The sequence below is a fragment of the Phacochoerus africanus genome, chromosome 11 (genome assembly GCF_016906955.1).
Source record: "Phacochoerus africanus isolate WHEZ1 chromosome 11, ROS_Pafr_v1, whole genome shotgun sequence".
In the NCBI taxonomy this organism is placed as follows: domain Eukaryota; kingdom Metazoa; phylum Chordata; class Mammalia; order Artiodactyla; family Suidae; genus Phacochoerus; species Phacochoerus africanus.
Window position 1 is genome coordinate 96,915,804 of NC_062554.1, and position 27,267 is coordinate 96,943,070.

General features: G+C 34.1%; 1 protein-coding gene across 1 annotated transcript in view; it reads left to right on the top strand.

Moving 5' to 3' along the window:
* The window catches only part of PCLO (piccolo presynaptic cytomatrix protein), a 400,569-nt gene that overhangs the window by 359,844 nt on the left and 13,458 nt on the right, over nucleotides 1–27,267 (top strand). The window contains 2 exon segments of the mRNA XM_047753722.1: nucleotides 624–765; nucleotides 4,934–5,001. Coding sequence (XP_047609678.1) covers nucleotides 624–765; nucleotides 4,934–5,001 — 210 coding nt within the window.

A 27,267-nucleotide genomic window follows, 5' to 3' on the forward strand; every position in this document is an offset into this window, starting at 1 on the left:
ACAAGTCCCAGTCATAAACTAGGAAATGCTTAAGGGGAAACAAATACCTTCCAATTTTATATACCTGCTGGGGGAAATTGGTAGAGCCACCTACAAACAGGTCTAGAATTTTCTATCATTTTCTGAAAATATCTATTGTGCTTTGCATCTTCACTTCTCAGGAGAAAAAATAAATTATTGGTTACTAATATGGAAAATAATTAAGCAATATTCACATAGTCTGGCATTTCTATTTCCCAAGTCTTCCTAAAGTCCTTTCTCCATGAATTCACTACAATTCTTGTTTGTTTACCATATCATTATTGCAATACTGGACAAATAAACCACAAATAATAATTATACTATTTAACTCAATGTAAAAAGCTGATGGTTTAATCCCTAGAAGTGGTTTTTTTTGTTTGTTTTTTGCTTTTATGTCCAACAAAAGCAATCAAGTGCTTTAGTGTTGCCGCTGAGAGTTTCTGGGTTAAGGAAGAGAAAATGAAAGGCAGGTTAAGAAACGTGGAGTTCTTGCTAGAGCTGTTCTTTATACATGTAAATAAAGCAGACATATAAGTATGCATTTGGAAATAATGGAAGGTTCATTGATTGATTGTGGTGTTGACTCTTCCCAAACCATGCAGCCAAGCCCACCAATCACCGGCCTGCAGAAAGCTCCGTGTCCACTGGCTCCTCGGGCAGCAGCTTTGGCAGTGGGTATAGCGTGGACAGTGAAGGAAGCAGCAGCACAGCAGGGGAGACTAATGTATTTCCCATTCCACGAATGTAAGTGGTTCTTTTTTTTTTCCCCCCCGCTACAAAGTTAACAGCATCATGACTAAGCTTTTCTTAACACTGAACAGGAAATTACTAGATAATTATCGAAGTCTGAGTCAGCGGTCCCTGAAGCACTTCAACTGTGTATGCCTACATAAAATATAGACTGTTCGTGAAAGTTTGGATTAATTTAGTGAAATGAAGGGTAAATGCTGGTCACTACCAGGACTACTCAATCAGTGTGATCGGTATTTAATAGAAAAACTGCTAAAATAATAACTTAGCCATGCCTGAATCAAATTCACTGAGAGTAGTACATGGATGCTTTAATCACATAATGTATCAGTTAATTTACTTTGAATTAGCAGATATTTAAACATATTTAAATAACTCATATATACTATTTGAAATAGATAACACATTGGGCTACTCATGTAGGCTTTTCAACTGTAAATCCCCCTACAATTAAATCGAAAATTTTGAAGTGATTCCATATTTTCTAGAACAGATAACAAGCAGTTCATGGGTCCTGGAGTAGATACTTATGGAAGTTGATAAAATTGATTTGTAATATGTTAAGCCTTTAGAAAATCATATTGCAAATAAAATGCAAAGCTAAAGCAGATTGTGTTTAGAATGTGTTAGAATGGGTTTAGTCATATTCTGGCAAACTTTAGTAGCATCCGAGATAAATATGTAGGTTATGTCTGTTCCAATATCAAAATCTAAACATCACAGCTTTCTCCAATAACCAGTGTTCTGAGTTTTTAAAAACACCACTGGCCACCCAGCTCCAGGATGTGGGCCAGGGTGAATCCAGCCTTTTACTTGGCTTTGTAAGGTCTGTGAAGAACTAAAAATGGCCTTTGCATTTTTAAGTGTTTCTCGCAAACCCTAGAAGAATATAGCATTTCATGACACATGATAATTATAGGAAATTTCAATATCCACAAATTAAATTTTATTGGACCTCAGCCATATTGGTTTGCGTATGTTTTGCCTAATGTTTTCTGTGTTTTATGGGCAGACTTGAATAATCACATTAGAGACCATTCAAATCATACACTGTCTGGCCCTTTGCAGAATGACTTTGCAGATGGCTGATCTTGACCTTTATTAAAAGGTCTTTGTCATTTTCTCTGTTGAGTGAAACTTTCTATGAGAGTGAAACTTCTATTTCTCTTTATTTTACTGTTAAGATTTTTGATACATCTTTTTTTTTATCCCTAGAATAGTTCTAATATTTAGATAATGGTTCAAGTTTATAAAAGCAAAATAATAGGGAAAATAGATTTTTACAGTGAAAAATGTATTGGTGATCTTCAGGTTATATTTTTCCTACTTAAATTGACTAATTATTGGATTATCATTCCATCTTTTTTTTTGAAAACTGAACTGTGGATTCAATAGAGTTATTTGTATTTAATCAGTTCTTTTTTATTGGCAATTAATTCTCATCTCATTCATCCATATCCTCTGATGATCCAATTTAACTGAAGAGAATTTCAGCAAATCCATTACATTCCTCTCCCCAACCTGTGACTATCATATAAATTTGTAAAGTTTTGCAGCTCACATCACTTAAAATGCTTCCAATTTATCTGTACCTTTCAAAATATATAATTTAGCAATGATGATAAAGTTATAACTTCCAGAGTGTAAACTACATTATTTCTTCAGTATTCGAGTGTCTGAAGTGGAAATGGATTTTTTTTTTTTAATATACAAACCATGTTTCAATTTTGTTTTTTCCTGTTTCTCTTAAAAATCAAAAGCTCTCAAAACTGCCAAGGAAGCTATTATTTTGCCATATAACCACAAAAGAAATTCTCTTTCCTAGAGCATTATAGGATATATGTAAGAAGCGGTATTTGGTAGTTCTTTTGTATATCTCTTTATATCTAACATAATTATTGCTTGGGTTAGCGTAAGTGTTCAATAATTATTTGATGATAGTTGAACAAATGTAAATTATGCCCTGTGCATTCAAAATGTTATGAGTTGAAGATTATCTATTGGGAATTCAGGAAAAGTGCATTCTTCTCATGACCCACTGTTACATTTCCTTTGCACTTCATTTAGCTTCACAAGTTTACTGTATGATCTTAGAAATGCCCCTAATACATATTTTGGTTAAGTACCAAAATGTTAAAAGTCAGCTTTTATTAGAAGAAAATATTGCAGCTGAATATCACCATTAAAATATGAAATCTGGCCCTCACGATTAAATAAAAAATTATCCAAAAAATTGTATTGCAATTATTAATAATTATAATTATTTCTGTTAAGTTTTGGCATAGTATAGGATAATAATTTTTCAGTACTCTCATCCACTCAAATAGCACTACTGAAATGATCCTTGCTTTTGGCTCAGTAACAAGATGTGTTTTGTCTTGCTCTGCTAGTATAGTGTACTGCTAAAGGTGAGACTACTACTAAGCTATTGAGCTTTCTCCCTGTCTAATTTTAACAAACAGAGCAAAGTTAATTTTTTTAATTTATCAACTATTTGTCTTAAATATTATTGAAGCAGTTGCAAAACTGAATTTTTGTGCATTGTTTAAATGAGATGTTTTTGTAAATATTCAGATGTAGATATATATATGTGTGTGTGTATATATATAATTTCTACTAATTTACATACACTTTATCCTTCACATAATCATTTAATAAAATTTTGTGTTTAAAACTTGACCTAGAATTGTCACATTGGAACAATGTAACAGCTTTTGAGAGAAAATAATTTTTGAACTTGCATCAGTTTCTCTTTCATTATGTGCAGAAGGATTTTAGTAGCATGATAAGAGGATCTTTAGAGCAGTTTTCAAATAAGATATTTCTTAGGAAATAAGTATGGCTACATTTTTAGCAGGTTCAGCAAACCAAATATTTTTGTGAGAGTAAGAATGAATTATTAGTAAATCCTGTTATGTTAAATTATTGTTTAGAAAGTAGAGTATCAAAACATTCTTTTATTTAAGTACCCTTTTTAACACTTAAGCTTTTTTATTCCCTCTTCTTTGAACATTTTTTATAACTACATACAAAGGCTACTTCAAAATCTTTTGTATGCCATGCAGCTTTTTCCTAAAGAAATAAGAAGTGGCCTGTAGTCTTTTGGCTGTTATATTATCAATATTTTGAACCCACAATGCTCAAAGTGTCATGAGTTCTTCATTGATTGTGACTTGCAAGAAGCTTAAGCCTGAAACTAAAAATAGTTTGCAGCGTTTGCAGCCTTTGACTGAATTCTAAAGGCATTATGTGCATATCTATTAGGGGTATTAGAAATGCCCCTAATACGTATTTACACTTCGTATTTATTCACTACAATGATGTTTCAGGCAGTGTGCTAATTACTTTTGTACATTTTTGTGTGATTCTCTCATCACCAAATGTAGCTCATGTTATTATCCTTAAATTACAAAAAGAGTAGTCTTCACCAGATTAAGTAGATTTGCCTTAGATGATGCATAGCATAAAGTAACAAAGCCAGAAGCAGAGACCAAGCCATATGGGTTCAAAAGCCAATATGCTACACAGAGCTGAAAATACAGGAAGGATCTGAAAGTCACCGAGTGAAATAAAAATCTGTTATTACAATATAATTTTTATAAGTTATTCAAGTCAAAATTTCCCTTCTCACTAAAGGGTCTATAAAATTCATCATAACAAAGTGTAAAGATATTAAAAAAAAAAAAACCCTCCTTGAGCTAAAAATGGAAAAAAAAAAAAAAAAAGAAGAGTTCTTCTGTGGCACAGATCTGACAGGGGTTGTCGCTTCAGTGCAGGTTTAATTCCTGGTCCAGGAACTTCCACAAGCTATAAGTGCAGCCAACAAAACTAATTAATAAATAATAATAATATAATAAGCCCCCAATTCTAAAACAAAATTTGAAAATTCCATGATAGTCTGGTCTTTGATAAATGAATCCGGGAACAGAATACTGGGTCTTGAGGTACTCTGTTTGGACTGAACAGAAATAATGAACAAGTTTCCACTTTAAAATTAACACTGTACATAAATAGAGCAATTTGTTGTATTTAATATTTGCCATGTAAGTTATTTGTTGCAGGTCTGAATATATAATGTCATTCTATTTTTACAAATTTGGACTCCTCTTCTGCATTTTGGATCATAATTGAATATATAAACCTTTATTTTTTGTTTAAACAGAGGAAAAATGGGGCAGAATGGGCAAGAGCCTATAAAACAGCCAGGAGTAGGACTTGTAGACACGGAAGGTAAGTTAAAATTTATAAAACTGTATTTTGGTTGAATATATATATGCTATACTGTTTGCTTTGTTTTTCTTTTAACATGAATGTCAATTTCTAAGTACTAATATCAAAAGCACTAGGAAGTAAGTTACCATTATCCATATTATCTATTAAATTAGAATGACTTTGTCACCTCATTTAACAATTTTCCATACTTAACATTTAAGTACTTTAGGGGTACTAAAATTTTTAAAGGAAAAGAAAAATGAGGGTTATAAAAAGAAGTCTTTCTCAGGGAGAAAAAAAAATCTTCCTGAATTAAAAAAAAATGTTTAAAATTCTGTAGAAATAGAAATTCATGAAACCTCATGTAAGTCAATGGAAAGCCTTAAAAATGTGGAGCTAAGAAACTAATGCTGCAAAAATTATTTTATAGAAAAAATGACTTTAACCTCTAAAGTGAAAACTTAATTTGAAATTAAACTTTGTTTTATTAAACAAATAATAGTATTATTACAAAACGCAAAAAAAAATCCTATCTTCGTCTAACTTAATCAGTATCTCTAAGTTGCAGGATGACTAGCTTATCTTTCATAATATTGTAATAAGATCTGATAGCAGTGGTATTCATCATGACTTACACCAACTTCTCAATAATTTTAACTATTCGGAGTACTTAACACTATTCTGAGTACTTTTCATATATATCTCATTTAATTCTTATACTTATCAATAAAAGTACTTAGTTTTATATGAAAAGAAACACATCATACAAGGAAAGAGCAAGTGACCTGAATCCAGGAACATGATGGCAAATCCCGTGGTGTTAAAAGAGATGCCTAATGGCGGGGTATCACAAGGACATTTGATGGGAAAATAGGTACCCCAGATTTGGCTTTCAAATCTTGAAATCTTTCACATCTTGACTGTTGGCCTGATCTTTCTTTCTTCAGAAACCTCATCTGACAAATGCTGGGTCTAAGTGATGCTTAAGGTTCCTAGTGGACTTACATAGTTATCACATATTTCTGGTTCCACGAAAATTTTTTCTTCGAACTCATTCAAAGACTGTGATTCCTCTACTTATTGCCATGTTCCTAGGGTTCCATCCTCAATCCACCTTTGCTTTTACCTGCCTTCTCTCTGCATTAGCTCATCAATTCTTGTTTCTATGTTAATTTGTCTCAAATCTACCATTCAAGCTGCCTGGAATTTAGATTCAGATGTCTGCTAGTCACTTGTATCTAACCAAGAAAATAGAAACCATATTAAAAATATGCATATTTTGTATAACTGATACATTGTGCTGAACACCTCACACTAACACACTATTATAAATCAAAAATACTTTAATTTAAAAATTTGAATTTGGAGTTCTCTTATGGTGCAGGAGGTTAAGAATCCAGCATTGTCACTGCAGTGGCTTGGGTTGCTGCTGTGGTGCAGGTTCAGTCTCTGACCTAGGAACTTCCACATGTTGCAGGTGTGACAAAAAGAAAAAAAAAGTTAAAATTTAAAAATTTTTAAATGTGCATATTTATATTAGAGGATTTTTATGGCTGGAAATTATTATATACTCATGGAAGAGCTGAGAAACCCAGAAAGGAGGTAGCAGAAAGAAGCTACTGTCCCTAAAGGCTGGAGGCCAGTGAGAACTGAGACCAAGATAAGCCTGTCTTCTAGGATCGGGGACAAGGAAGAGACACAAAAAAAGCTCGAACTATATCCTGAGACAGACAAAGATGGGGAGAAATATCCCGATTTCTCCCTCCTTCCCATTCTCCAGTGTTTTTGCCAGTGCCTGATCAAATCAGCTGGAAGCCAACTACGAGGGAAACCTGGAAAATAGACTAGGGAGCAGCTTTCTGAGAGGAAGGTGGAGAAGGACTGAAGGTGCATCTGCGGGCACATAAGCAGAGGGCTGGCACAGTGTTTCGCCTTGAGATTCCATAGATACATCAAACTACATATGCCCTGACCTCAGGTCATCCTCTTCCCTGTTTTTTTTCTGCTCCTCCTCCTCCTGTACTCTTACCACTCACAAAATCTGTGCCTATTTATACCATAATTTGCATATTGTGTTATCACTCTTCTTTGACATAAAATTTACCTATGCCTATGCCTGACTCTTTGATGAGGCTGAACAACCCTCACACCAGAGCTGTGGTTTATTACTTTTGGTGTCCTAGCACTTAGCAGAAGCTTGCCCATAAAGTTGCTTCTCGAATGTTTGTTAAATGAATGACTGGACAATATAATCTTATGTAAAAATATTGGTCATTGATTGTTATTTGATTCTAGAATTCAGGTATACAGAGAAGTAATTCATGTGCAGTTTTCCTCAAAAGTTTTAGCTCCTTAACTTAATCTTTCTCTTAAAGTTGATAAATAAAATTATTTTAGAATAGATATTAACAGCTGTCAAGGAATATAAATCATTTATCCTTATACAGCTTTCTTCTTTCTTATCAGTCCCACACAAAACATACTTGTTTTCCAAGAAGTCAAGTGTAGGCTACTTTATATTTTATTTACACTTGCAAGTCAATATGTTTACATTTTAGTGAATAGACACATTCATTCAACAGTTAATCTCAGGTTAGTTATTGAGCAGAGGAGTGGAGGTGGAGGATGGAAACAGTAGGGAACATGTTATATAATGTGAGCTGTGCCCTTTTGGCAGCAATATTTTGGACAAATCATTTTTGACTCAGTTACTTAATGACATTTTGACCGTAAGCAAATTTACCATTAGCATATCTATGTGAAGTTAAGTGTAGTTCTATAAGAGATATGTAAGGGATATAATATGGAAAACTGCAATAAATATTGATACTTTACAGTTTTAAATTAAGAAGATTATAGAGACAGAAATTGGGGAAAATTATTGAATTAGACAGGAATTTATTCTAAGCAGATAAGAAGACACCAATTTAAAATGCAAGATTTTTTTTTTTGTCCCCATAGAAACATGGGCTCAACTCTGTGTGGCTTGAGGTATATGTATGATGTAAATTTTCTCTGTCTTGAGCGACCCTGAGGATTGCTTTCACTTCCTTTTGTTGTCAGTCAACATAAACAGCCAACTCATAGGAAAACGAAAAAGACAAAATTGTTCTTTCAGTTTGTGTTTAAACATGACATATAGTTTCCTGACCAGAATCTCCCTCCTTTTAATTCTTCTCCATGGCATCGAAAAATAGCATCTGTCTGTAGGTTAGTACAGTTGACTTGAAATTATAGATTTGGCAAAGTTCCACTTCATCTTGAGCCTTTCGTATTATTCATTTGAGCACTTTGTTTTAGTGGTCACCTTGGTCCACTCTAAGCAAAATTGATCTACAACTATATGCTCTAGGATGGCACACTTTAAATCAGAAGTATATCATAGATTTTAAGACACTTTGTTTTCGTAAAATTTTTATTCTTTCTTTGAAATTACGGTTTAGAGAATACAAAAAGTAATGTATTGTGGAATTGAAATTTTATGTTGAGCACATTATTGAGATTTTTTAATGCTAAATAGCTATGTCTTTATTCTACTTACTGAGCAAGTCTACTTATTCTGATTTCTGATTTAAAAAAAAATCTATTTTCCACTTGTTCGCTTCCTCCAATAATGTTTTGTCTTTTCTACAGCAGTGACTCATAAATTTTAATTTTAGTGTGAGATTTATTTAGTGGGTCAGAGTGTAAGATCAATCAAAGTTTCTGGAATTCTTACCTAAGTCATAGTGGAAAATAGGTAATAGTCTTGTGGCCTCTCTTCACTAATGAATGGTTGCACTTCTGTAATTTAAGTAAGTTCACAATGTAAAGTGTGAATAAGCACTGTGGGTGGCATGTGATTAACATTCTTTAAATCATAGCTACTATTAAATTATAAATGAATGTAAGAGAGACCATTTGGATCCCATCCAGAGATGTGATATCAGTCAAGATAAAATATGCACTTCCTGGGAGAGCTATACAAGACCACTTCCTTTAAAGATATAGATCAAATCGATTAGACTTTCCATTTGTACTGACAAGTGTTTTCCCAGTTTACCTTAAAACTTCTCATACCCTCAGATAGATGATCTTATCCTTTCCCACATTTTTTTTATTAGGTCTATTTCATAGTGTTACCCTTTGCTGGTGGGCATCCACATACATTACATATAGTGACGGACTTGATCCATTTACTCTTCCAAACCAGCTGATCACAAGCTTTAGCTGAAGGCTTTAGGACCACAACTTTGTATGAGACTTAATTTGCCTGGCTGCATGCATTTAAAGAACAAATAGCCCTAATAAATCATTTATTTTCTTAGGTATCTTTGAGAGCCTGATTTTAATCACTCAATTTCCATTTTCAATGGGCCAGAACAAATAAACATGTACTAGTGTGGAACTATGCTAAGCTCTACTTGTATATGTTTTCAGATAACTGAGTGTGTGAAAGCACATCACTTAAAGGTATCAACCTAAGGATGTGGTAAAGGAGGGGTTTAGGGCAGAGAACAGCTTTGATTTAATATCTTATTGGAAGTGTTTTTTTTTTAAGAAAAAGCATAATAATTTGTGTAGAAATAATAGAAATTTGTAATGACCACAAAAATTTTATTTTAATTGGCATCTCAGGTCTATTTTATATAGGTGTGTATTCCATACATAGCTCTAACAGTGATTAGAATGAGTCCTTGTTAGGTAAATGTACATATTTTGCAAAGTCTGTGAAACATATTTCCTGGAAAACTAATCAAATGAAATGAAAGAATCCACATATCCAAATGAAACATATTTCCAGGAGAGTCCTCTATCCTGTTATCTTGTTTCGATAAAAACACACACACAAAAGCTTTTTTAAATTATTTTCTCCAAGTACTTTCTCTTTTTAAATGGGAAATGATAGGTATCGCTCTAGGATTTTGTTGTTGTTGACTGGAAGATCTAAGTACACTATGTAAAATATTTAATTTCCTCATTTCACTGCCCAGTTAGTCTCTAGAGACAAAAATATAGAACCATTCTGGAAAACCCAACTGGGACAGCATATTGATTGTTGTGAGGGCATCTAGTGAGTCTCTCAGCAAAAACCTGCTGAACACCTGCTGTCCATAGCACTGGGATAAGCTCTGGGGATGCAATTCCGAATGTGACACAATCCTGACAGAGTCCCACAGCTCAAATAATAGTTACACTCTTGTTCCTGAGGAAAAATTCATGACCTTCCCATTTCTTCAGGCTTTGTTTCTATTTAAACAAGGAACTTTCAAATCAAATATGTAGTGCCTATTTGTGTGTCTTCTATATATCATTCTCCTTTTATTCTTTCGGTACTCTCCTAAGTCTTTTCATTTTACCAAAAAGAATGATCTTTCAGGGAATTTATTTTTTCTTTCTTTCTTTTTTTTCTTTTTTTTTTTTTTTAGGGCCGCACCTGAAACATATGGAAGTTCCCAGGTGAGGGGTCCAATCCGAGCTTTAGCTGCCAGCCTACACTACAGCCCCAGCAATGCCAGATCCAAGCCGTGTCTGTGACCTACACTATAGTGCATAGCAATTCCTCATCTTTAACCCACTGCAAGAGGCAAGGGATCAAACCTGCATCCTCATGGATGCTAGTGTTTGTTACCACTGAGCCGCAATGGGAATTTTAAATTAAAAAGTATCTGCATTTAAGTTCTGTTTTATTAATCTAACAATAGATAAAATTTATTGACAACATATTTAACTTCTAGATGTGTTGTTAAAATTAACAAAGAAATGTAGGAGTTCCCACTGTGGCTCAATGGCTGAAGGACCCACTGTTGATGCTGTAAGAATGCAGGTTCCATCTCTGACCTTGCTCAGTGGGTTAAGGATCTGGCATTGCCACAAGCTGCTTTGTAGGTCGCAGATGTGGCTCAGATCCATTGTTGCCGTGGCTGTGGTGTAGGCCACAGCTGCAGCTCCAATTCAACCACTAGCCCAGAAACCCCCATTCCACAGGTGCACCTGTAAAAAGAAAAAAAAATTAAAAAAGAGTGTAATGTGAGGACAGGATATTATCAAAGGCAATGTGGTTAGTGGATTCTTTTGTTTCATTTGATTAGTTTTCCAACATATATTGGCCTTAAAAACAACCATGTGCACATTATATTATAAAATTGTTTTCCATCTATGAATAAGTTTTTGTGAACCTGTTGCCCTAATTTGACCGATACATACACTGTCTTTTTCTAAAAGTTGATTAGTGATCAATATGATTTTGTTGTGCAAGATATTGTGTTAAAAATTTGGATGTTACAGAGATCGATTCAATACTATGCTGATCTGACGGAGCTTATGATCTTGTACGATCCTATCTCCTTATCAATCAGTAGTTGTGTATGCTCAACCAGTGTGTCCAGTCGCTGAGCAATGGCATTGGTTGGAGACTGTGCCATACCTATTATTAAATATTTTATTACCTTTAATAACAGCAATGCAAGGAAGAGTTATGATAAAAATCCGTAAGTGAGAAAGTAAATTATGTGCTTTGGGATATCAGTATTGGAAAGCATTGCTAAATCTGTAGGAGTCAGAGAGCATGGTTTTGTGAAAGAGATTATGGGTTTTGACTATTTAGAAAAATGGACAAACTCTAAACATGTGGCAGTGGGAGAGGCAAATTCCAGACTGAGGAATAAGAGGAAAGATATAAATGGAAGAAAGGACTAGAGGTAGGTAGGGGAAAGGTAATTCAGTGCACCTGGAGCAAAGGGTGCAAGGAGAGAGTAGAGAAATAGGAAATTTGTACAGTTAGGTCAGATATGAGAATTCAGTGCTTCTATGAAAATGAGAAGCTGTTACATGTTAGTGAGGAATTAGATGGTATCAACACTTAATAATATTCCATCCATCCTTCTATGGAAGAATAAGAATATACTTCTTTATTTTATTCAAATCCCCTTTTAAAAACTATTTGGGATTACAGGTGATACGGGATATCCAAATAGAAACAATGCATATTATCCAGTTAGCCTGTGAATCTAGAGTTCATGATATAAGGTCTTGAGTTGGATCTAAATTCAGAGTCATGATGTAGTAACATGTGCGGAGCACTTAGCAGGAACCCAGAGCAGAAGGGAGCATTATTTCTTTCAAGCTCCAATCACCAAAATAAGAAAAATTTCAGTAACATGTAATAGGATTTTTTCTGTGCTCCAAATTTGTATAAGCAGATTGAAAGTCAGAGGACTTTAGTGCCATTATGGGCCAATTCAAGACATAAACCCAGTTGTGTCTGATACTAAAGCCCACACTCTTTACTAACACAATGCTGCATCGACAGGCATTAGGAGTTATTGAGGCTATTGAAAAGAATGAAGAGTACAGAGGGCGATTCTTCACTCCATAGGTGTGAATAACATAATATGTGAACAAATGGCCATTTAAATTGGTGAATTTTTTCCCTAAACTTAAATACAAATTTATGTAGGGTCAAATTTATAAATAATTTTATGTATCATTTCTTCTTTAATCATTTGTTTCGATATTCTTTACCCACACAGAGGATATCAGATACATAATGATTTCTGTTTTCCTCTAGTTCTTTTGTAGTGTAAAAGGTAATATTTAATTATTTAAATAATATGTGTTTATTCCATGTGATGAGTTAATAGTTAAGAAAATTTTCTGGAAACATTTGTTGAATAAACTTTCCTTTCCTCAACTAATATGAAATACCATATAAATCATACTCAAAATTTTCAAGAATACTCATGTCTGGTAATGGGCTTTATGGAATATTTCATATTGACATTTTGGTTTATTTGTATCTATCAGTGCCACTATCATTCAGCTATTCTCATTTTTTCTTTTTAGGGCCTCATCTGTGGCATATCGAAATTCCCAGGCTAGGGGCTGAAACGGAGCTGCAGCTGCCAGCCTACACCACAGCCACAGCAATGCCAGATCCAAGCCACATCTACAAACTACACCACAGCACACAGCAATGCTGGATCCTCAACCCACTGAATGGGGCCAGGGATCAAATGCATGTTTTCATGGATTCTAGTCAGGTTCATGCCACTGAGCCACAATGGGAACTCCCAGCTATTCACATTTTATTTTCGGTTTTTTAGCCTCTTTTTACCCATTTATTTTTTTTTAATATTTTAAAAGAAACTCAAAATCTCTCTTTGTTGAGAAGCAGAGGAAGTTCTATATGAATATTTGTTGAAATTCTATGAAAACCTAATACAATTTTGAGAGAATTGTCATCTTTTCCTATCTTTTCTTACCTGTGGACATGGTATATTTTTATATGCCAATTTGGACACATCAGTTATTATATGTATGATATTAGATAAGTTCTCTCAAATTTTCTATATCTCTGGTCCCTAATCTACAAAAGTAAGAATAATAATAGCACCTACCTTATCACTGTGTTGCAAGGATTGATGGAAATAATGAGTGTAAGGTGCTTTGCACTGTGACTGGCACATAGTCAATAAATGCTAGTTATCATTGTCCCAATCATCACTTAAATCATATAAGTGATTACTCCTGGCCTAATTTTTCTCATTTTGAACGTATGTTTTCTAAAAATGATTTCTTTTTCTGCTTTTGGCATGCCATCAGAAAAGATGTTTTTAGGGCCCTATAGTTTCCAGTTTGTTTTGAAAAGATGACACACATATCTGTTATAGTATTTCAAACTGCTCTTCTTCCCGGAGTAATTGTGATGTGACCTCTTGTATAGTAATGCCTCCTCTCTATGAAGGATGGCTTCCCTAGACCTTATTATACTTTCCTAAATGGCCGGAGTTTAAAATTCAGTGTTATTGGAGTTCCCTGATGGTGCAGCATGTTAATGATCCAGTGTTGTCACTGTTATGGTTTGGGTTAGTCCTGTGGCACAGGTTCAGTCCCTGCCCCCAGAATGTCTGCAGACACAGGTAAAGCCAAAAAAAAGTCATTGCTACTGATTTCTAGTCCTAAATTACTCACTGAAAATTTAAAATTGAAAGCTTACCCTAAAAATAGTCTATTACTGAAATTAAAAAATAATCCTGGAGTTCCCGTCGTGGCGCAGTGGTTAATGAATCCGACTAGGAACCATGAGGTTGCGGGTTCGGTCCCTGCCCTTGCTCAGTGGGTTAACAGTCCGGCATTGCGGTGAGCTGTGGTGTAGGTTGCAGACGCGGCTCGGATCCCGCGTTGCTGTGGCTCTGGCGTAGGCCGGTGGCTGCAGCTCCGATTAGACCCCTAGCCTGGGAACCTCCATATGCCGCGGGAGCGGCCCAAGAAATAGCAACAACAACAACAAAAGACAAAAAGACAAAAAAAAAATCCTGTGTCTTTACTCTGAGCCAGATTCATTGCTGGAGGTTATTAATTGATCACTAAAGATGATTTAAATGAATTCGGTTTCTGGAGTATATCTTGAATATTTCTTAGCCTTAGCACACATGAAAGAATTAGAAATTGCTAAATTTAAGCCCAGAATATTTTGGACTTTCAGAGATTACTATATCTAATGGCAGTTTTTAATATTTTTTGAAAATGTCCTCTTTGCCTCAAAGTTTCTGAAATGCTTATATTGGTATTTGGTGCTCTGATTTATTTACGAGAGAAAGGCTTTTGAATCGATATAAGGACATTAAAAATAGCAAGGGATACTGAGTGAATATAAGTCAAGAATATTCTATTAGTATAGATTAGAAAATTAATGAAAAAGACATATAAATATTACAGATAAATAATTTACTTTGTTCTAAGTGCCTTTACATCGTTCATTTTCATAAAACAGTAGGGGATAGAATAATGGTTTCCACTTTAAAGTTATGGAAACAGAGACCCAGAGCAGTGAAACCAGAGTCATATGGCAACTAATTAAACACTGTAGGTTAAAATCTACAGATATATACTCTAATATTGCCTGCCTCTTAACCATTGTACTTTCCAACATTTTTAATATTAATGGTTACAGTGCTATTTCATGAAAAAAAATTTTACATTTATAAAACTATCTGCAATGATTGGAAAGAAAAATAATCAACATGGTTGATAATTATGGCCAGTTAACTAAGATTAATATCAATTACATTATAGGTACTATGTAGCTTATAAAAAAATATAAATCTTGTTCTATCAGATATTAAAAATTTCCATGAAGTTACTGTACTCAAAGTAGCTAGTATAAAGAAGATTCCAAATATTTCTGGAAATAATTAACTCATTAAAATACATGACAAGGAGGAAGGATAAGGATCCATATGGTATCTCAACAGCAGTAATAGATACTTAAAAGAAAAGGGGGTAATGGGTAATGCCCTTGAAATTCCAAGTAGGAGAGTATAAACTAAACTTCTATTTGCAAACTATCCATTAAGTGTAAGGGCTAAATAAAATTATTTTGGGAAATCTAGGTCTCAACAACTTTTATTTTTTAAATATACATATATCATATTTTACATATGACATCATATATTTATATTTTATAATTATGTAATATATGTAATTATTTTCCTATTTTCACTTTAAATGACCTTTTTGATTAACCAAGAATCTGCCAGTTCCAGAAACAAGTCTTCTACTATATTATTTTTCCTCTCCTTTAATTATTTTTTTAAATGGAATATAAGCCATTTACTGTTGTAATTAAAAGTACTAATTTCATACACCCATGTTTATAGCAGTATTATTTGCAACAGCCGCAAGATAGAAGCAATCCAAGTGTTCATTGGCAGATGAATGAATAGACAAAATGTAGTATATACACAAATGGAATACTATGCAGCCTTAAAAAACAAGGAAAATCTTTTTTTATGTGTAGCACTTTAAGTTGTGCTAGGCACACCGTAAAATTTAATAAATTTAGCTATCATTATTATTATTCGCCTCTACCATTCTTTCATTTATTAAAATTTTATTGAAGTATAGTTGATTTACAATGCTGTGATAACTTTTAGGTCTCCATGCTACCAGTCTGCAAGTTCCACTAGCATAGAGAATTAGCAGCACTCAAACCCACACTGACTCCCAAACAACTTGGGAACCAAGAGACAAAAAGAGTAGATAAGAGTAGATAAGTCACCAATGATGACATGGTGACTCTAAAGACAGTAGCTGTGCAGCAGGCAGGGAGAATAAACGGGAAGATCTGATCAAATACGGAGAGTTCTCTAGCTGCAGGTGGGCAATGAGTGAGATCTTAGTGCCAGAGGGGAGAAGAGAAATTGACAGAAGTTGTGATGTAACTGACCAAGTGAAAAATCATATTTAGAGGGGTTGTAATACTCCTGGAAATTTGGGGACAATTAGGAATAGATACTTAGAAAGCTAAAGAAATTTTAAAACAAAGTAATCAATTGAAGAAAAATCAGAAAAAAAAAACTTTAAGAACTCCATGTAATACCTAATGATATTCAGAAATGAACAATATTAGTCACATTAATGTAAATGTCAAATATTAGTTTAAGATTGTAATGTAACTATATTTCAAGGAAGAGGAAGGCTAAGTTTTTATCTACCAAAATTTAAATACTAGTAAATTATAAAGGCCACACAAAATTATTTTGAATGAACACAAGAACCAAAGAAACAGATTGAAAAATAGTCGATAGATTTTTCTTGGCAATTTTATTAAAAGTTAGGAGACATGAAGAGTTGGGTAGTGGGAGGATTGATTTTTTTAAAAAGAAGCCATAAAATTATGTAAAATGATTCAGCCTTTTGATATTTGAGGAAATTAAAAAAACTAAGGCTAGTGATTAAATAGTATTAACAGTACATGAGAAAAGTGGCATTGTTTTCAGTAAAGAAATAATTTCTGCTTCCTTAAATGACGATTAATATCCATTCTCTTAAAACTTTTCAGTAATAGTGATTGCAGCTAAGTGCTCTCTTTCTCATACTTAGTAAAGATATTCTCGGAGTGCCCGCTGTGGCTCAGTGGTTAACGAATCCGACTGCGAACCATGAGGTTGCGGGTTCGATCCCTGGCCTTGCTCAGTGGGTTAAGGATCCGGCATTGCCGTGAGCTGTGGTGTAGTTCGCAGATTCTGCTCGGTCGGATCTGGCATTGCTGCAGCTGTGGTGTAGGCAGGCGGCTACAGCTCCGATTAGACCCCTAGCCTAGGAACCTCAGTATGCCGCTGGTGCGGCCCTAGAAAAGACAAAAAAAAAAAAAAAAAGATACTCTGATAGCACTTGTGCTATTCAGCAAGAGCTTTTTCACTTTTAAGAAAACTAACTTGAACTAATGAAAAGAAAATACAAAATCTTTGAGGAAAAGAAAGTTATAGAATTCAAACTCCCAAGTAATTTTAACATTTTTTTTTCATTTCACTCTAAAATTGAAATGAATTTTCTTTTTTTTAAATTATTTTCCCACTGTACAGCAAGGGGATCAAGTTATCCTTACATGTATACATTACTGAAATGAATTTTCTAAATGCCCAGCAAGAAACAATTTTCAGAATTTTGGAAAATGAAAAATTCATCAAAAATAATTCATTTTTCAACCATTTAGATTATGAGTTACTTTTTTCTAGTTGAAACATTTCTACTTATTTTATCCAGAAAGTCATTTGGAAATTTCCGTAAGTTTCTATAGGAAAAACAAATTAAGTAAGAAAGTGGAAAAGTTCTAGCACATTTCACAAACGAAGCCTTTACTCAATCAAGTGACACTTCTGAAGTAACCAATTTTACAGATAAGTAAACACAGACATGAGATAATATACTCTGAGGAAAGTGTACACTGTTTCTTTATTAAGTATTTGACCATTAGTCTCTAAAAAAACAATATATTCTATTATTTGCTTTGTAACAACACAATTGTAGGAAAGAAGCATTTGCCCGTTGAAGTCTTTTATTTAAAAAAATGCTTTGCTATCTACTTAAGTCATCCTTTGCATTTGAGTATCTTCCTGGACCAAGCAAATGCAGTTTTAGATTGTTATCATCTCATCCAAAGCAGATGGTTTCTTAGCCACTAAATAACACACCATTGTGGTTTCTGTAATTTACATTGCCCTCTAAAGCCCAGACCTCAGACATTAGTGTATGAAATACTAAGGAGCAATAACAGGGCTTTACCTTACACATTTTATTATGACATTGTTCTATTGAATAAATAAATATATATGTATATATGTATATGTATACATATGTATGTCTATTCTACTTGACTCATCCTCTCAAAAAACCCAACACATCTTCCTTAAGAGCAATATCAATGACAACATTACAACTGAAACTTAACTTGGTAAATACTCTGCTGGGATCTTTAAAAATTTGGTGGCTCCAATTCTTACAATAACCCTCTAAAATAGAGAATATAATATTTATTATATTCTCATATAAATTTATTATATTCTCATTGTCTAGCACAGACTTGTACAAAGTACACAGTAAATTTTTTTTGAATCAGGACATTAAGACTCAGAGAGACTAAAGGATAAATCAAGCCTAGTAATAGACCTATGAAATTAAAGTTAATATTTACACAAAAATATTTAGAGTCTTGAAACTTAAGACTCTTTGAATATACCTGCCATACCTAAAATGTCTTAAAAAGTGATGTTAATTGTTTATGTTGATGGACAATTTTTAAGGTGTTTACTACCCAAAACTGAACTCGGAGAGATGACATCGCTTCAGTTGAAAACTACATAATCTACTGAAAAGTATAGTGTCTCTGCATTTTCTTAGTTGTGCTGCTTTTTTCACAAAGCCTGGATGGATCTACAGCAGATGGCTAATGCTGAGTCTCCTTTAGAAAGAGCCAGAGCCCTGGGCAGACAGCTATGTTCATGTACAGTTGGGATAAGAGTTATGATAGAGGTGAATATATGTTAAAATATTAAGTCATTCTGCTTTACCTTGGATAAGGAAAGCCTTCCCGGCAGGGAATACTTTTTAGATAGTTATTGAAATAAAAGTAACAAGTGGTCTAACTGGAGGAGGGCTGATAAGGTTTTTAATAAGGGAAACTTGATGTTCAACGCTGTAGGAATGTGAGAGAATATGTATTATTGGTGAATCTTTGGCCACTTCTGTGTGATTGTTGCAGGCTTCTGTGCTGGAGGGAGACAGGACTTGAAAGGTAATCACAGTTCAGATAATTTACAAAGTGTCAGATGCTGTCAGGAGGAATTTAGACTCTATGCAGGAGACAGGCAATTGGAAGCAAAGGAAAATTCCATGATCAGATTATGATGCTATGAATAGGACTGATTATAAGAGATCACATCTGCACACATTCCTATTGTAGCACAGTGGTTTAATGATTCGACTTGTCTCTGTGTTGTTACCAGTTCTATCCCCAGCCTGGCACAGTGGGTTAAGGATCCAGTATTACCACAGATGTGGCGAAGGCTTAGATATGGCTCAGGTTTGATCCCTGGTCAGGGAACTTCCATATGCCAGGCATGTGGCCGAAAATAGAAAGAGAGAGAAATCACATCTACAGTCAGGGGAGCAGTTAGGAGGCAGTGCACTCCTCTGAGTGAGAAAGGAAAAAGACTGGAATGCAGGCAGAAGAAGCAGTAGGAGAAAAGGGGATAGAGAGCTCTGAGATCTCTCTAGAAAGACAAAAAGGAATGGATACCTTTGTTCTAAAAATCATTAGGAATCAAAATGGAAATAGCACTGACTGCCAGCATCTTAGAGATAAAATGATACAGTTATGGTCACTGTAAGTGATCTGTAGTTAAACACAACTGTGATTTAAAATAAAGAAACTGCAAATGTTAACAGAGGTTAGTGTAAAAGTGGTAAAGGGAACTGTGGGGAAAATGATAAAATGAAAACCTATGTTTCACAGAATTTTAAAAAGGGAAGTTGGCTGTGCTTTAAAAAGCCATCTGGTATGCACTTCAGAGCACATTTTAGAAGAGTAAAATTAAAAGAGTAAAATGGAGTTTGAATGAGAGAGAACACAAAATTTGCTCTCTGAACTTTGTCTATATCTCTAGCGACACTGATCTCTTCTTCCAAATGTGGAAAGCTTGACGAATCAGATCCTTGCACATACAATGATGAATGTGTGAGTATGTGTGCAGGGCACTGTGAGTGAAGGAGGAAAGGACAAACAAGTGCAGATGAGGGATTCAGTTTTGAAAAAATAAAAACTTCTAGTCTGTATCCTGAAGACAGTGAGGGAATGGGATCAATATTATCTTATTTTATAAAATTAAGAATTATGCAAAGAGATAAAAAATTTGGAATGCTACCATAGGGTATTAAATGCAGATTTAATCAAATAAACTATACTCCTGCATTTGAAAGGGACTAACTATTGATATATACATTTTAGAAGGTTCTCTGGGAATGTTAAGGTACCAGAAGAAATTGAATTTATTAAAATATTCTGCAGCTCCAAAAATGAGTTACCTGAGTTATTATTTTGCCCCTTTTAATCTTTTTTATTCATTTACTAATATTTCACTAAAGCAGGGAAACAGGATTATTGGTTGAGCACTTTACATCAATAAGCAGCCTTTAGTACTGAAATATGAGTCTCTTTCACATTCTATGGTTCTGTTTTGGGTCAGGCAGGGGGCATGCTCAGTTTGGCTTCTAACTGTTGTAATTGATGCAAAAGTGGTTTATAATTATTTCATATATTGCAAGAAACAAGAACAGGACCCCGATAGTATTTTATTCAGAGTTCATTACTTTTGATAGTTTGATAGTTTGAGTTCATTTGCTTTTAGTTAATGACGAATTGACTGGGTCAAAATTTAGGTCAAGTTGTGCAACTCAGTTTGATTTCAAGGCTGCTGTGATATTTCTCAGCCAATTTACAGTTTGGATGTTTTAGAACTCTGAAATAGGATCTGATTTCACAATGTGCTTTTCTTGTGACTTTAGGAATATGGATTAGCAATATCAGATGGAGATTTTTCTAGTGTTTGGATTAAATGCTCATGTCGCTAAGTTTAATTAATCATTTCCTTGTTCATAAATTTTTTCCTTAGTGAAGTATGTAGATATATTAAAAATAAGATATTTTACCAAAAAATTCCTGAAAATAATTGTATTAGAAGTTAAGAGATGGAATTCCCATTGTGGCTCAGCAGTAATGAACCCGACTAGTATTCCTGAGGATGTGGGTTGGATCCCTGGCCTCACTCAGTGAGTTAAGGATCTAGCATTGCCATGAGCTGTGGTGTAAGTCGCAGATTGGGCTTGGATCATGCATTTCTGTGGCTGTGGCATAAACCAGTGGCTACAGCTCTGATTCAGTCCCTAGCCTGGGAACTTCCATGTGCCATGGGTGCAGCCCTATAAAGACCAAAAAAAAAAAAAAAAATTTAAGAGAATGGTGTGAGAGGGTATGGAATGAGTTATTTAATAACCTGCTTCTAAAAGCAATATCTTCATTAATTAATGAAAGGCTATTTTTCCTGCCAGAATATTGTCTGGAATTCAATCTAGGTTGAACTATTATCATGGCATACCTGATAACATTAAGGTATATTATGGAATACACAATATTATGTTACTTAAATTCAATTTTTTCAATTCATCAAGAATAATTCCTTGCGAATTTCAATGTAAAACTTTGAAGAAAAATTAAAATTTAAGTGCAGCCTTATCAGATATTTCAGATTTTACTTTTGTTTTGTTTTGCTAGAGGTTAAAATGGAAGACTATAGCTCTTAACCTATAAACTCTTCCTCCTCCTATATTTTATATTTTTAGGTTAGTTGAATTATTCCTCCAATTGCTCTCTTTTTCACACTTGGGCAATTGCCTAACTCTTGAAGATTTCCCTATTAAGTATTTTTTAAATGTCTTTCTCTTTTCCATCCCAGTGACTGCCCAGTTTTAGGTTTTCACTGTGTCTCACTCAGAGAACTTCCTAGTCTCCTAACTGTTCTCTTAACCTCCATCATCATCTTCAAAATCATCTTTTGTAGCATTGTCTAATCTGGCTTTGTCACTCTCCAGCATAAAACATTTGCATGGTCCCCATCAGCTGACTCTAGCTAGGTTCTAATACAACAGCTGACTCTAGCAAGGTCCTCCTTCTTCACTTTACCTTCTAATCTCTTTACTGAAATGGCAAGCCTATGCTACCTCTGGATTTCTTGTTATATTAGAAAAATAAATCCCTATTTGTTTAATCATTCTAAGTTTTCCTGTTACTTACAGATGAAAGTGTTCCTTAAGGGGGCAGAAGGAGAAGAATAGAAAAAATTGCACTTAAAAAGGGGAATTAAACAGAAAGTAGAATTAATTCCAAACCACTTTTCTTTTGATGAATTATAATCACCTGATAAAGGTGTTTCATGAAAGTAGATTAAACACATCTAGCTACATGCTATTTGCAGAAAATATACTTAAAGTAAAATCTCACAAAGTTAAAAAAAGAGATGGAAATATACACATCATAAAATTATTACTCAAAGCTACGTAAATAGTATCAGAGTTAAGACAAAAGTAGAAAAATCAAGGAAGAAATTAATGGCCTTCTTATGTCATCTATAATGACCACTTCAAAAACAGGATTAAAAAAAGAGAACCTTTTTACAGTAGCGGATAAAATCTAAGATTCCAGGAAATAAATCTAACAAATACTCACGCTTTTATGAAAACATTACAAAACTCTATTGAAATTCACCAAGAAGACATGAATGAATAGGAATATAGAGCATGTTGTAAAAATTATTATAAAGATTGTGATTGTTTCCAAGTTAATATGGAAATACCATGAAGGTTCGATTAAGCAGCAACCCCCCCCCCCCACACACACACACGGGTATGTGTACAACTTCTTTCTTTCCCTTTTTCTGCTGTTTAGTTTTTTCCTAATAACTCCCATACTAGAAAAAAAGATTCCAAAATATCCTAAATATTCTATGTCCTAGCTAAATTCTTGTATTCTTGGTAAAAGTTGCATAAAAAAAGTTTGTTTAAGGAGTTCCCATTGTGGCTCAGCAGGTTAAGAACCCAATGTTGTATGTGAGGATGAAGGTTCGATCCCTAGCCTCACTCAGTGGGTTGCTGTGGCTGTGGCGTAGGTCTAATTCAGCTCCGATTTAACCCCTGGCCTGGGAACTTCTGTATGGTGCAGGTGCAGCCGAAAAAAGGAAAAAAAAAAAAAGAGAGAGAGAGAGACTATTTCAGCTTTGTTTATAATAGTGTAGAATTGGAAAATTCTATTTTTGACAAATTGATAGATACATAATTTGTATACATTCACTAATATTATAATAAATGAAGCTCTGGATGAAGAAAAATCATTTGTTATGTTAAACATCTATTTTTGAAGATAACTCCTAGCAAATTAGGAAAGGGACCTTTCTTAATTTTGTAAAGATTATATTTAAAAAATTATTTCACTTGTAGGTGAAGTTTTGGCACATGCTGTTTAAGACAAGGCTCGATAAAGATGTCTGCTACTAACATTTAACATAGCATTGGTCTTGGTTAATATGTGGGTAAGCGATTGACATAAATAACCTGGTGGGCCAATGGAAACATTTGACTCTCGTAATTGATTTCACCCTCATTCAAGTGGTTTTCTCAGGTTTATTCAGAGGTTACCTGATTGCCTGATCACCATCCGCTCTGTGAGAAGCTGGGGCTTGCTCCACAGTGGATTGGCAGCTTCCCTCTTACAAATAATTTTTTTCTCATAAGATCAAACTAGGAGTTTCCCTAATATTATACTATTATCTGATTTTATTTTCTAAAATCATTCCATAAGGATTCTAGTGTTTCTCTGTAAATAGAGAATATATGCGGACCCACTGCTTCTCCTGGGTAGGTAACCTTCCTGGTCTTAGATCAAAGGTCATAAGATGTGTAGATGGGAGGTCTTATCAAGGCCTTGTGAACTCAGAAAGCTAGCCTTGTCTTCTTAAACTTGATGTTCCTCTGGGAAAGAATGCTACTGCCCTCCTATTTCATTCTTTTTTTTGGATTTGCTTTCTGACACTTTTTAGAGGTATTTCATAACTGCAAATATTTACCATGTAACGTCCTTTTAAGTTTTCAGCTTTTATTCTCTCATAGTAAGTTTTTTTGCTTTTGTGGGTTTTGGAGTTTGGGTTTGTTTTGGTTTTTGGTTTTTGTTGTTTTCTTGGTCTCATGCAAGATAATGGATGAGAGGCTTTAATTAAAAGTTATATTTGAAAGAGCGCTGGTTATTTTCAGTCAGAGCAAAATGAATGTTAAGAAGCATGTACCAAAGCACAAAAAAAAATGACAAAAACATTGAAGATCAATCAGAAAAATCTATTTTTTCCTTCTCAAATGATGTTCTCTGGCTTTGTCTCAGAAAGATAGGCTTTCCTTATATACAAGAACAAAAAGAGAATGTGCGGGCCTGTCCTACTTTCACAAAACTCTTAAATCATATTAGGCCCAAATGTCTGCCTTATTGTATAAAATATCTTCTTGAATCTGGGTTATTTCAAATAAAGGCCTTAATGAAAGCTTAAAGCACTCTTTTCCCTTGGAAAATTACTTTTAATGAAAACATAACCAAATGCCTCCTCTTTCAGCCCCCATCAACCCTGATACATGAGCATGTATTAGAACGTCACTCTGTGGCTTTGAGGCATATACACATAAACAGAGAATACAGTTAATATATTGACAAAAAGCATTGCTTTGAGGTGAAACCATAGGTTTGAAAAATATTCCAAAATATCTCCAAATCTATGGCTTCAGCTTAGTTTAGTGGGATGAGCATGGGATTTTAAGTCAAGCCTGATAAATTACTTCCCTCCACATGTACCCCTCCAGCTGAGGTACTTTTGTTATTTTTAATTCAAGTATAGTTGATTTACAATGGTGTGTTAGTTTCAGGTGAACAGCAAAGTGATTTAGTTATGCATACATATACATCTGTATTTTTTTCAGATTATTTTCCTTATGGGTTATTATAAAATACTGAGTGTAATTCCCTGTGCTATACAGTAGGTCCTTGTTTGTTAACTGTTTTATACACAGTGGTGTGTGTATGTTAGTCCCAAACTCCTAATTTATCCCTCCCTCCACTTTTGTCTTTGGAACCATAAATGTGTTTTCTGTGACTGTGGGTCTATTTTGGTTTTGTATATAGGTTCATTTCTATCATTTTTTTTTAGATTCCACATGTAAGTGATATCATATGATATTTGTCATGTTCTCTCTGTCCTCAGTATGATAATCTCTAGGTCTATCATGTTGCTGCAAATGGCATTACAGAGCTAGATTGAAGCGATACCTGCTTTGGAATTTTGCTGTAAAAATGAGAGAAATTTTACAGGTTCATTCATTAAACATCTTATACATTCTAGGTGTCTTTTCTATGGGCTAAAAACACAAGGGTAAATGAGATACACTTTTACACTTTAAAGGCTGTAGTCGTCTGTATACATAAAGTGCCTAGAACAGGAGAGTTGCTTGATAAATTGAATACGTTGTTGATATCATTCAAGTAAATTGTAATTCTCTCCATAGTACAATTCAAGAAGTATATGATCACAAATTAATAACTTGAAAAGGAAATGGGTAAGCATCTTTTCACTATCTGTACCTGGTCTTTCCAACAAACTTCCCCACAGATCCTGAGTTCACACCCCTCAAAATGTCCAAAGGTTCCTTCTCCCATCATATGCACGCTCACACACATACCCATGAATATGACACATAATTACTGTCACATAATAGATAAGTAGAATTCTGCAATAACCTTGGGATAACTTGGTGGAAATATCTAATTAAGCTATGTGACTTTTGGCAAATTAATCAATCTAAACTTTACAATCTCCTTTCTTTAAAGTGAAATTAGTAATACCTCTATTTCAAATAGTTTGGGGGAAAAATGAGATAATAAGACTGGAGTTTACATGTGTTATTTTACAATTTATTTAATTTGTATTGTTTATAATAGTATAATACTATTTATTCACTTTGTTACAGATGACTATATATTTAAACTTAGAGAGTGGAGAATCATATTTCTTGAAATATATTTGGGATGAGGATTTTTTTGGAAAAAAACAAATGAAATAAACTATAAAGAAATTAGTTATATATAATCACAAAGAATTTTATAAATCCTATATTTGGAATTCTCTAAAATTTTATTAATGGTATGTTTTAGTAAAAAGTGTTGGATCCAAGCATTTAAAGTCATCTATTGTATACAAAGGTAGGAAGAGTCAGATAATGGAGCTAGCTGCATGGTGTCATTTTCATTGTATGGACAAGCTGAGTTATCAAGAGTTGGCTTCATGAGATCTTGTAGTGAGGGTACTTGGAATAGAGTTTAATAGAGTGAAGAAATTAGTTCTAATTTTGCTTCCCTATTTCAGGATAAATTCTTTAAAACTATAGTTCACTCATTCTATTTAGTTCTACATATAAAGTGTTCTATAAAGAATATTTGTCCAGGAGTTCCCGTCATGGCTAAGTGGTTAACAAATCTGACTAGGAACTATAAGGTTATGGGTTCAATCTCTGGACTTGCTCAGTGGGTTCAGGATCTGGCATTGCCATGAATTGTGGTGTAGGTTGTGGACATGGCTCAGATTCTGCGTTGCTGTGGCTCTGGCGTAGGCTGGTGGTTACAGCTCTGATTAGACCCCTAGCCTGGGAACCTCCATATGCTGCAGGAGCAGCCCTAGAAAAAAGCAAAAAGACAAAAAAAAATTTTTTTAGTCAAAAAAAGAAGAGAATATTTGTCCAGAAAACATGTTTCTGAGAATTAAGTTTAAAACATACCAATGGCTTCAATACAAATTCTAGAAAACAGCAATATACCAGGAGATGAAATTCAATACAAATAAAATTACCAGACTTATTAAATCTCTAGTAGCTTTTCCTGCTACTCAAGGACATGGGGTAAAGAAAAGGGAAGTCCCAATTTTAGATAATTATTGAGTACCACCATCAAATCAGTAAGTACCACTTTGAACTTTTGGAAGAGAGAAATATAATTTCAGCATGGAAGGTAAAAATTTTTATAGACTCTAGGGTAGGGTTGATATACTTGGTGGGAAATTATAGAGAAATACTGTTGAATAGAACAAATTATAGTTAGCTTTCTTCCTCTCTCTAACAGGATCAGTGAAGTAGAAAAAATACCTCTTTTTTTTTTTAAGGTAATCACCTTATGTGAATATGTCAAGACATTTTATTTTGTTTTGTTTTGTTAATTCTGAGTAAATTGATCAGTTGACCTAATGGTATAGATACGCTTGATAGGTGTGAACTGTCACTTACTTCTAGAACTGATCTTCCATGTATAAAATGTTGAAAAATAAGAAATTGCTTATTGAATATTTACCATTTCAAGCATTGTGCTAACAATTTACCTATTGTTATGCT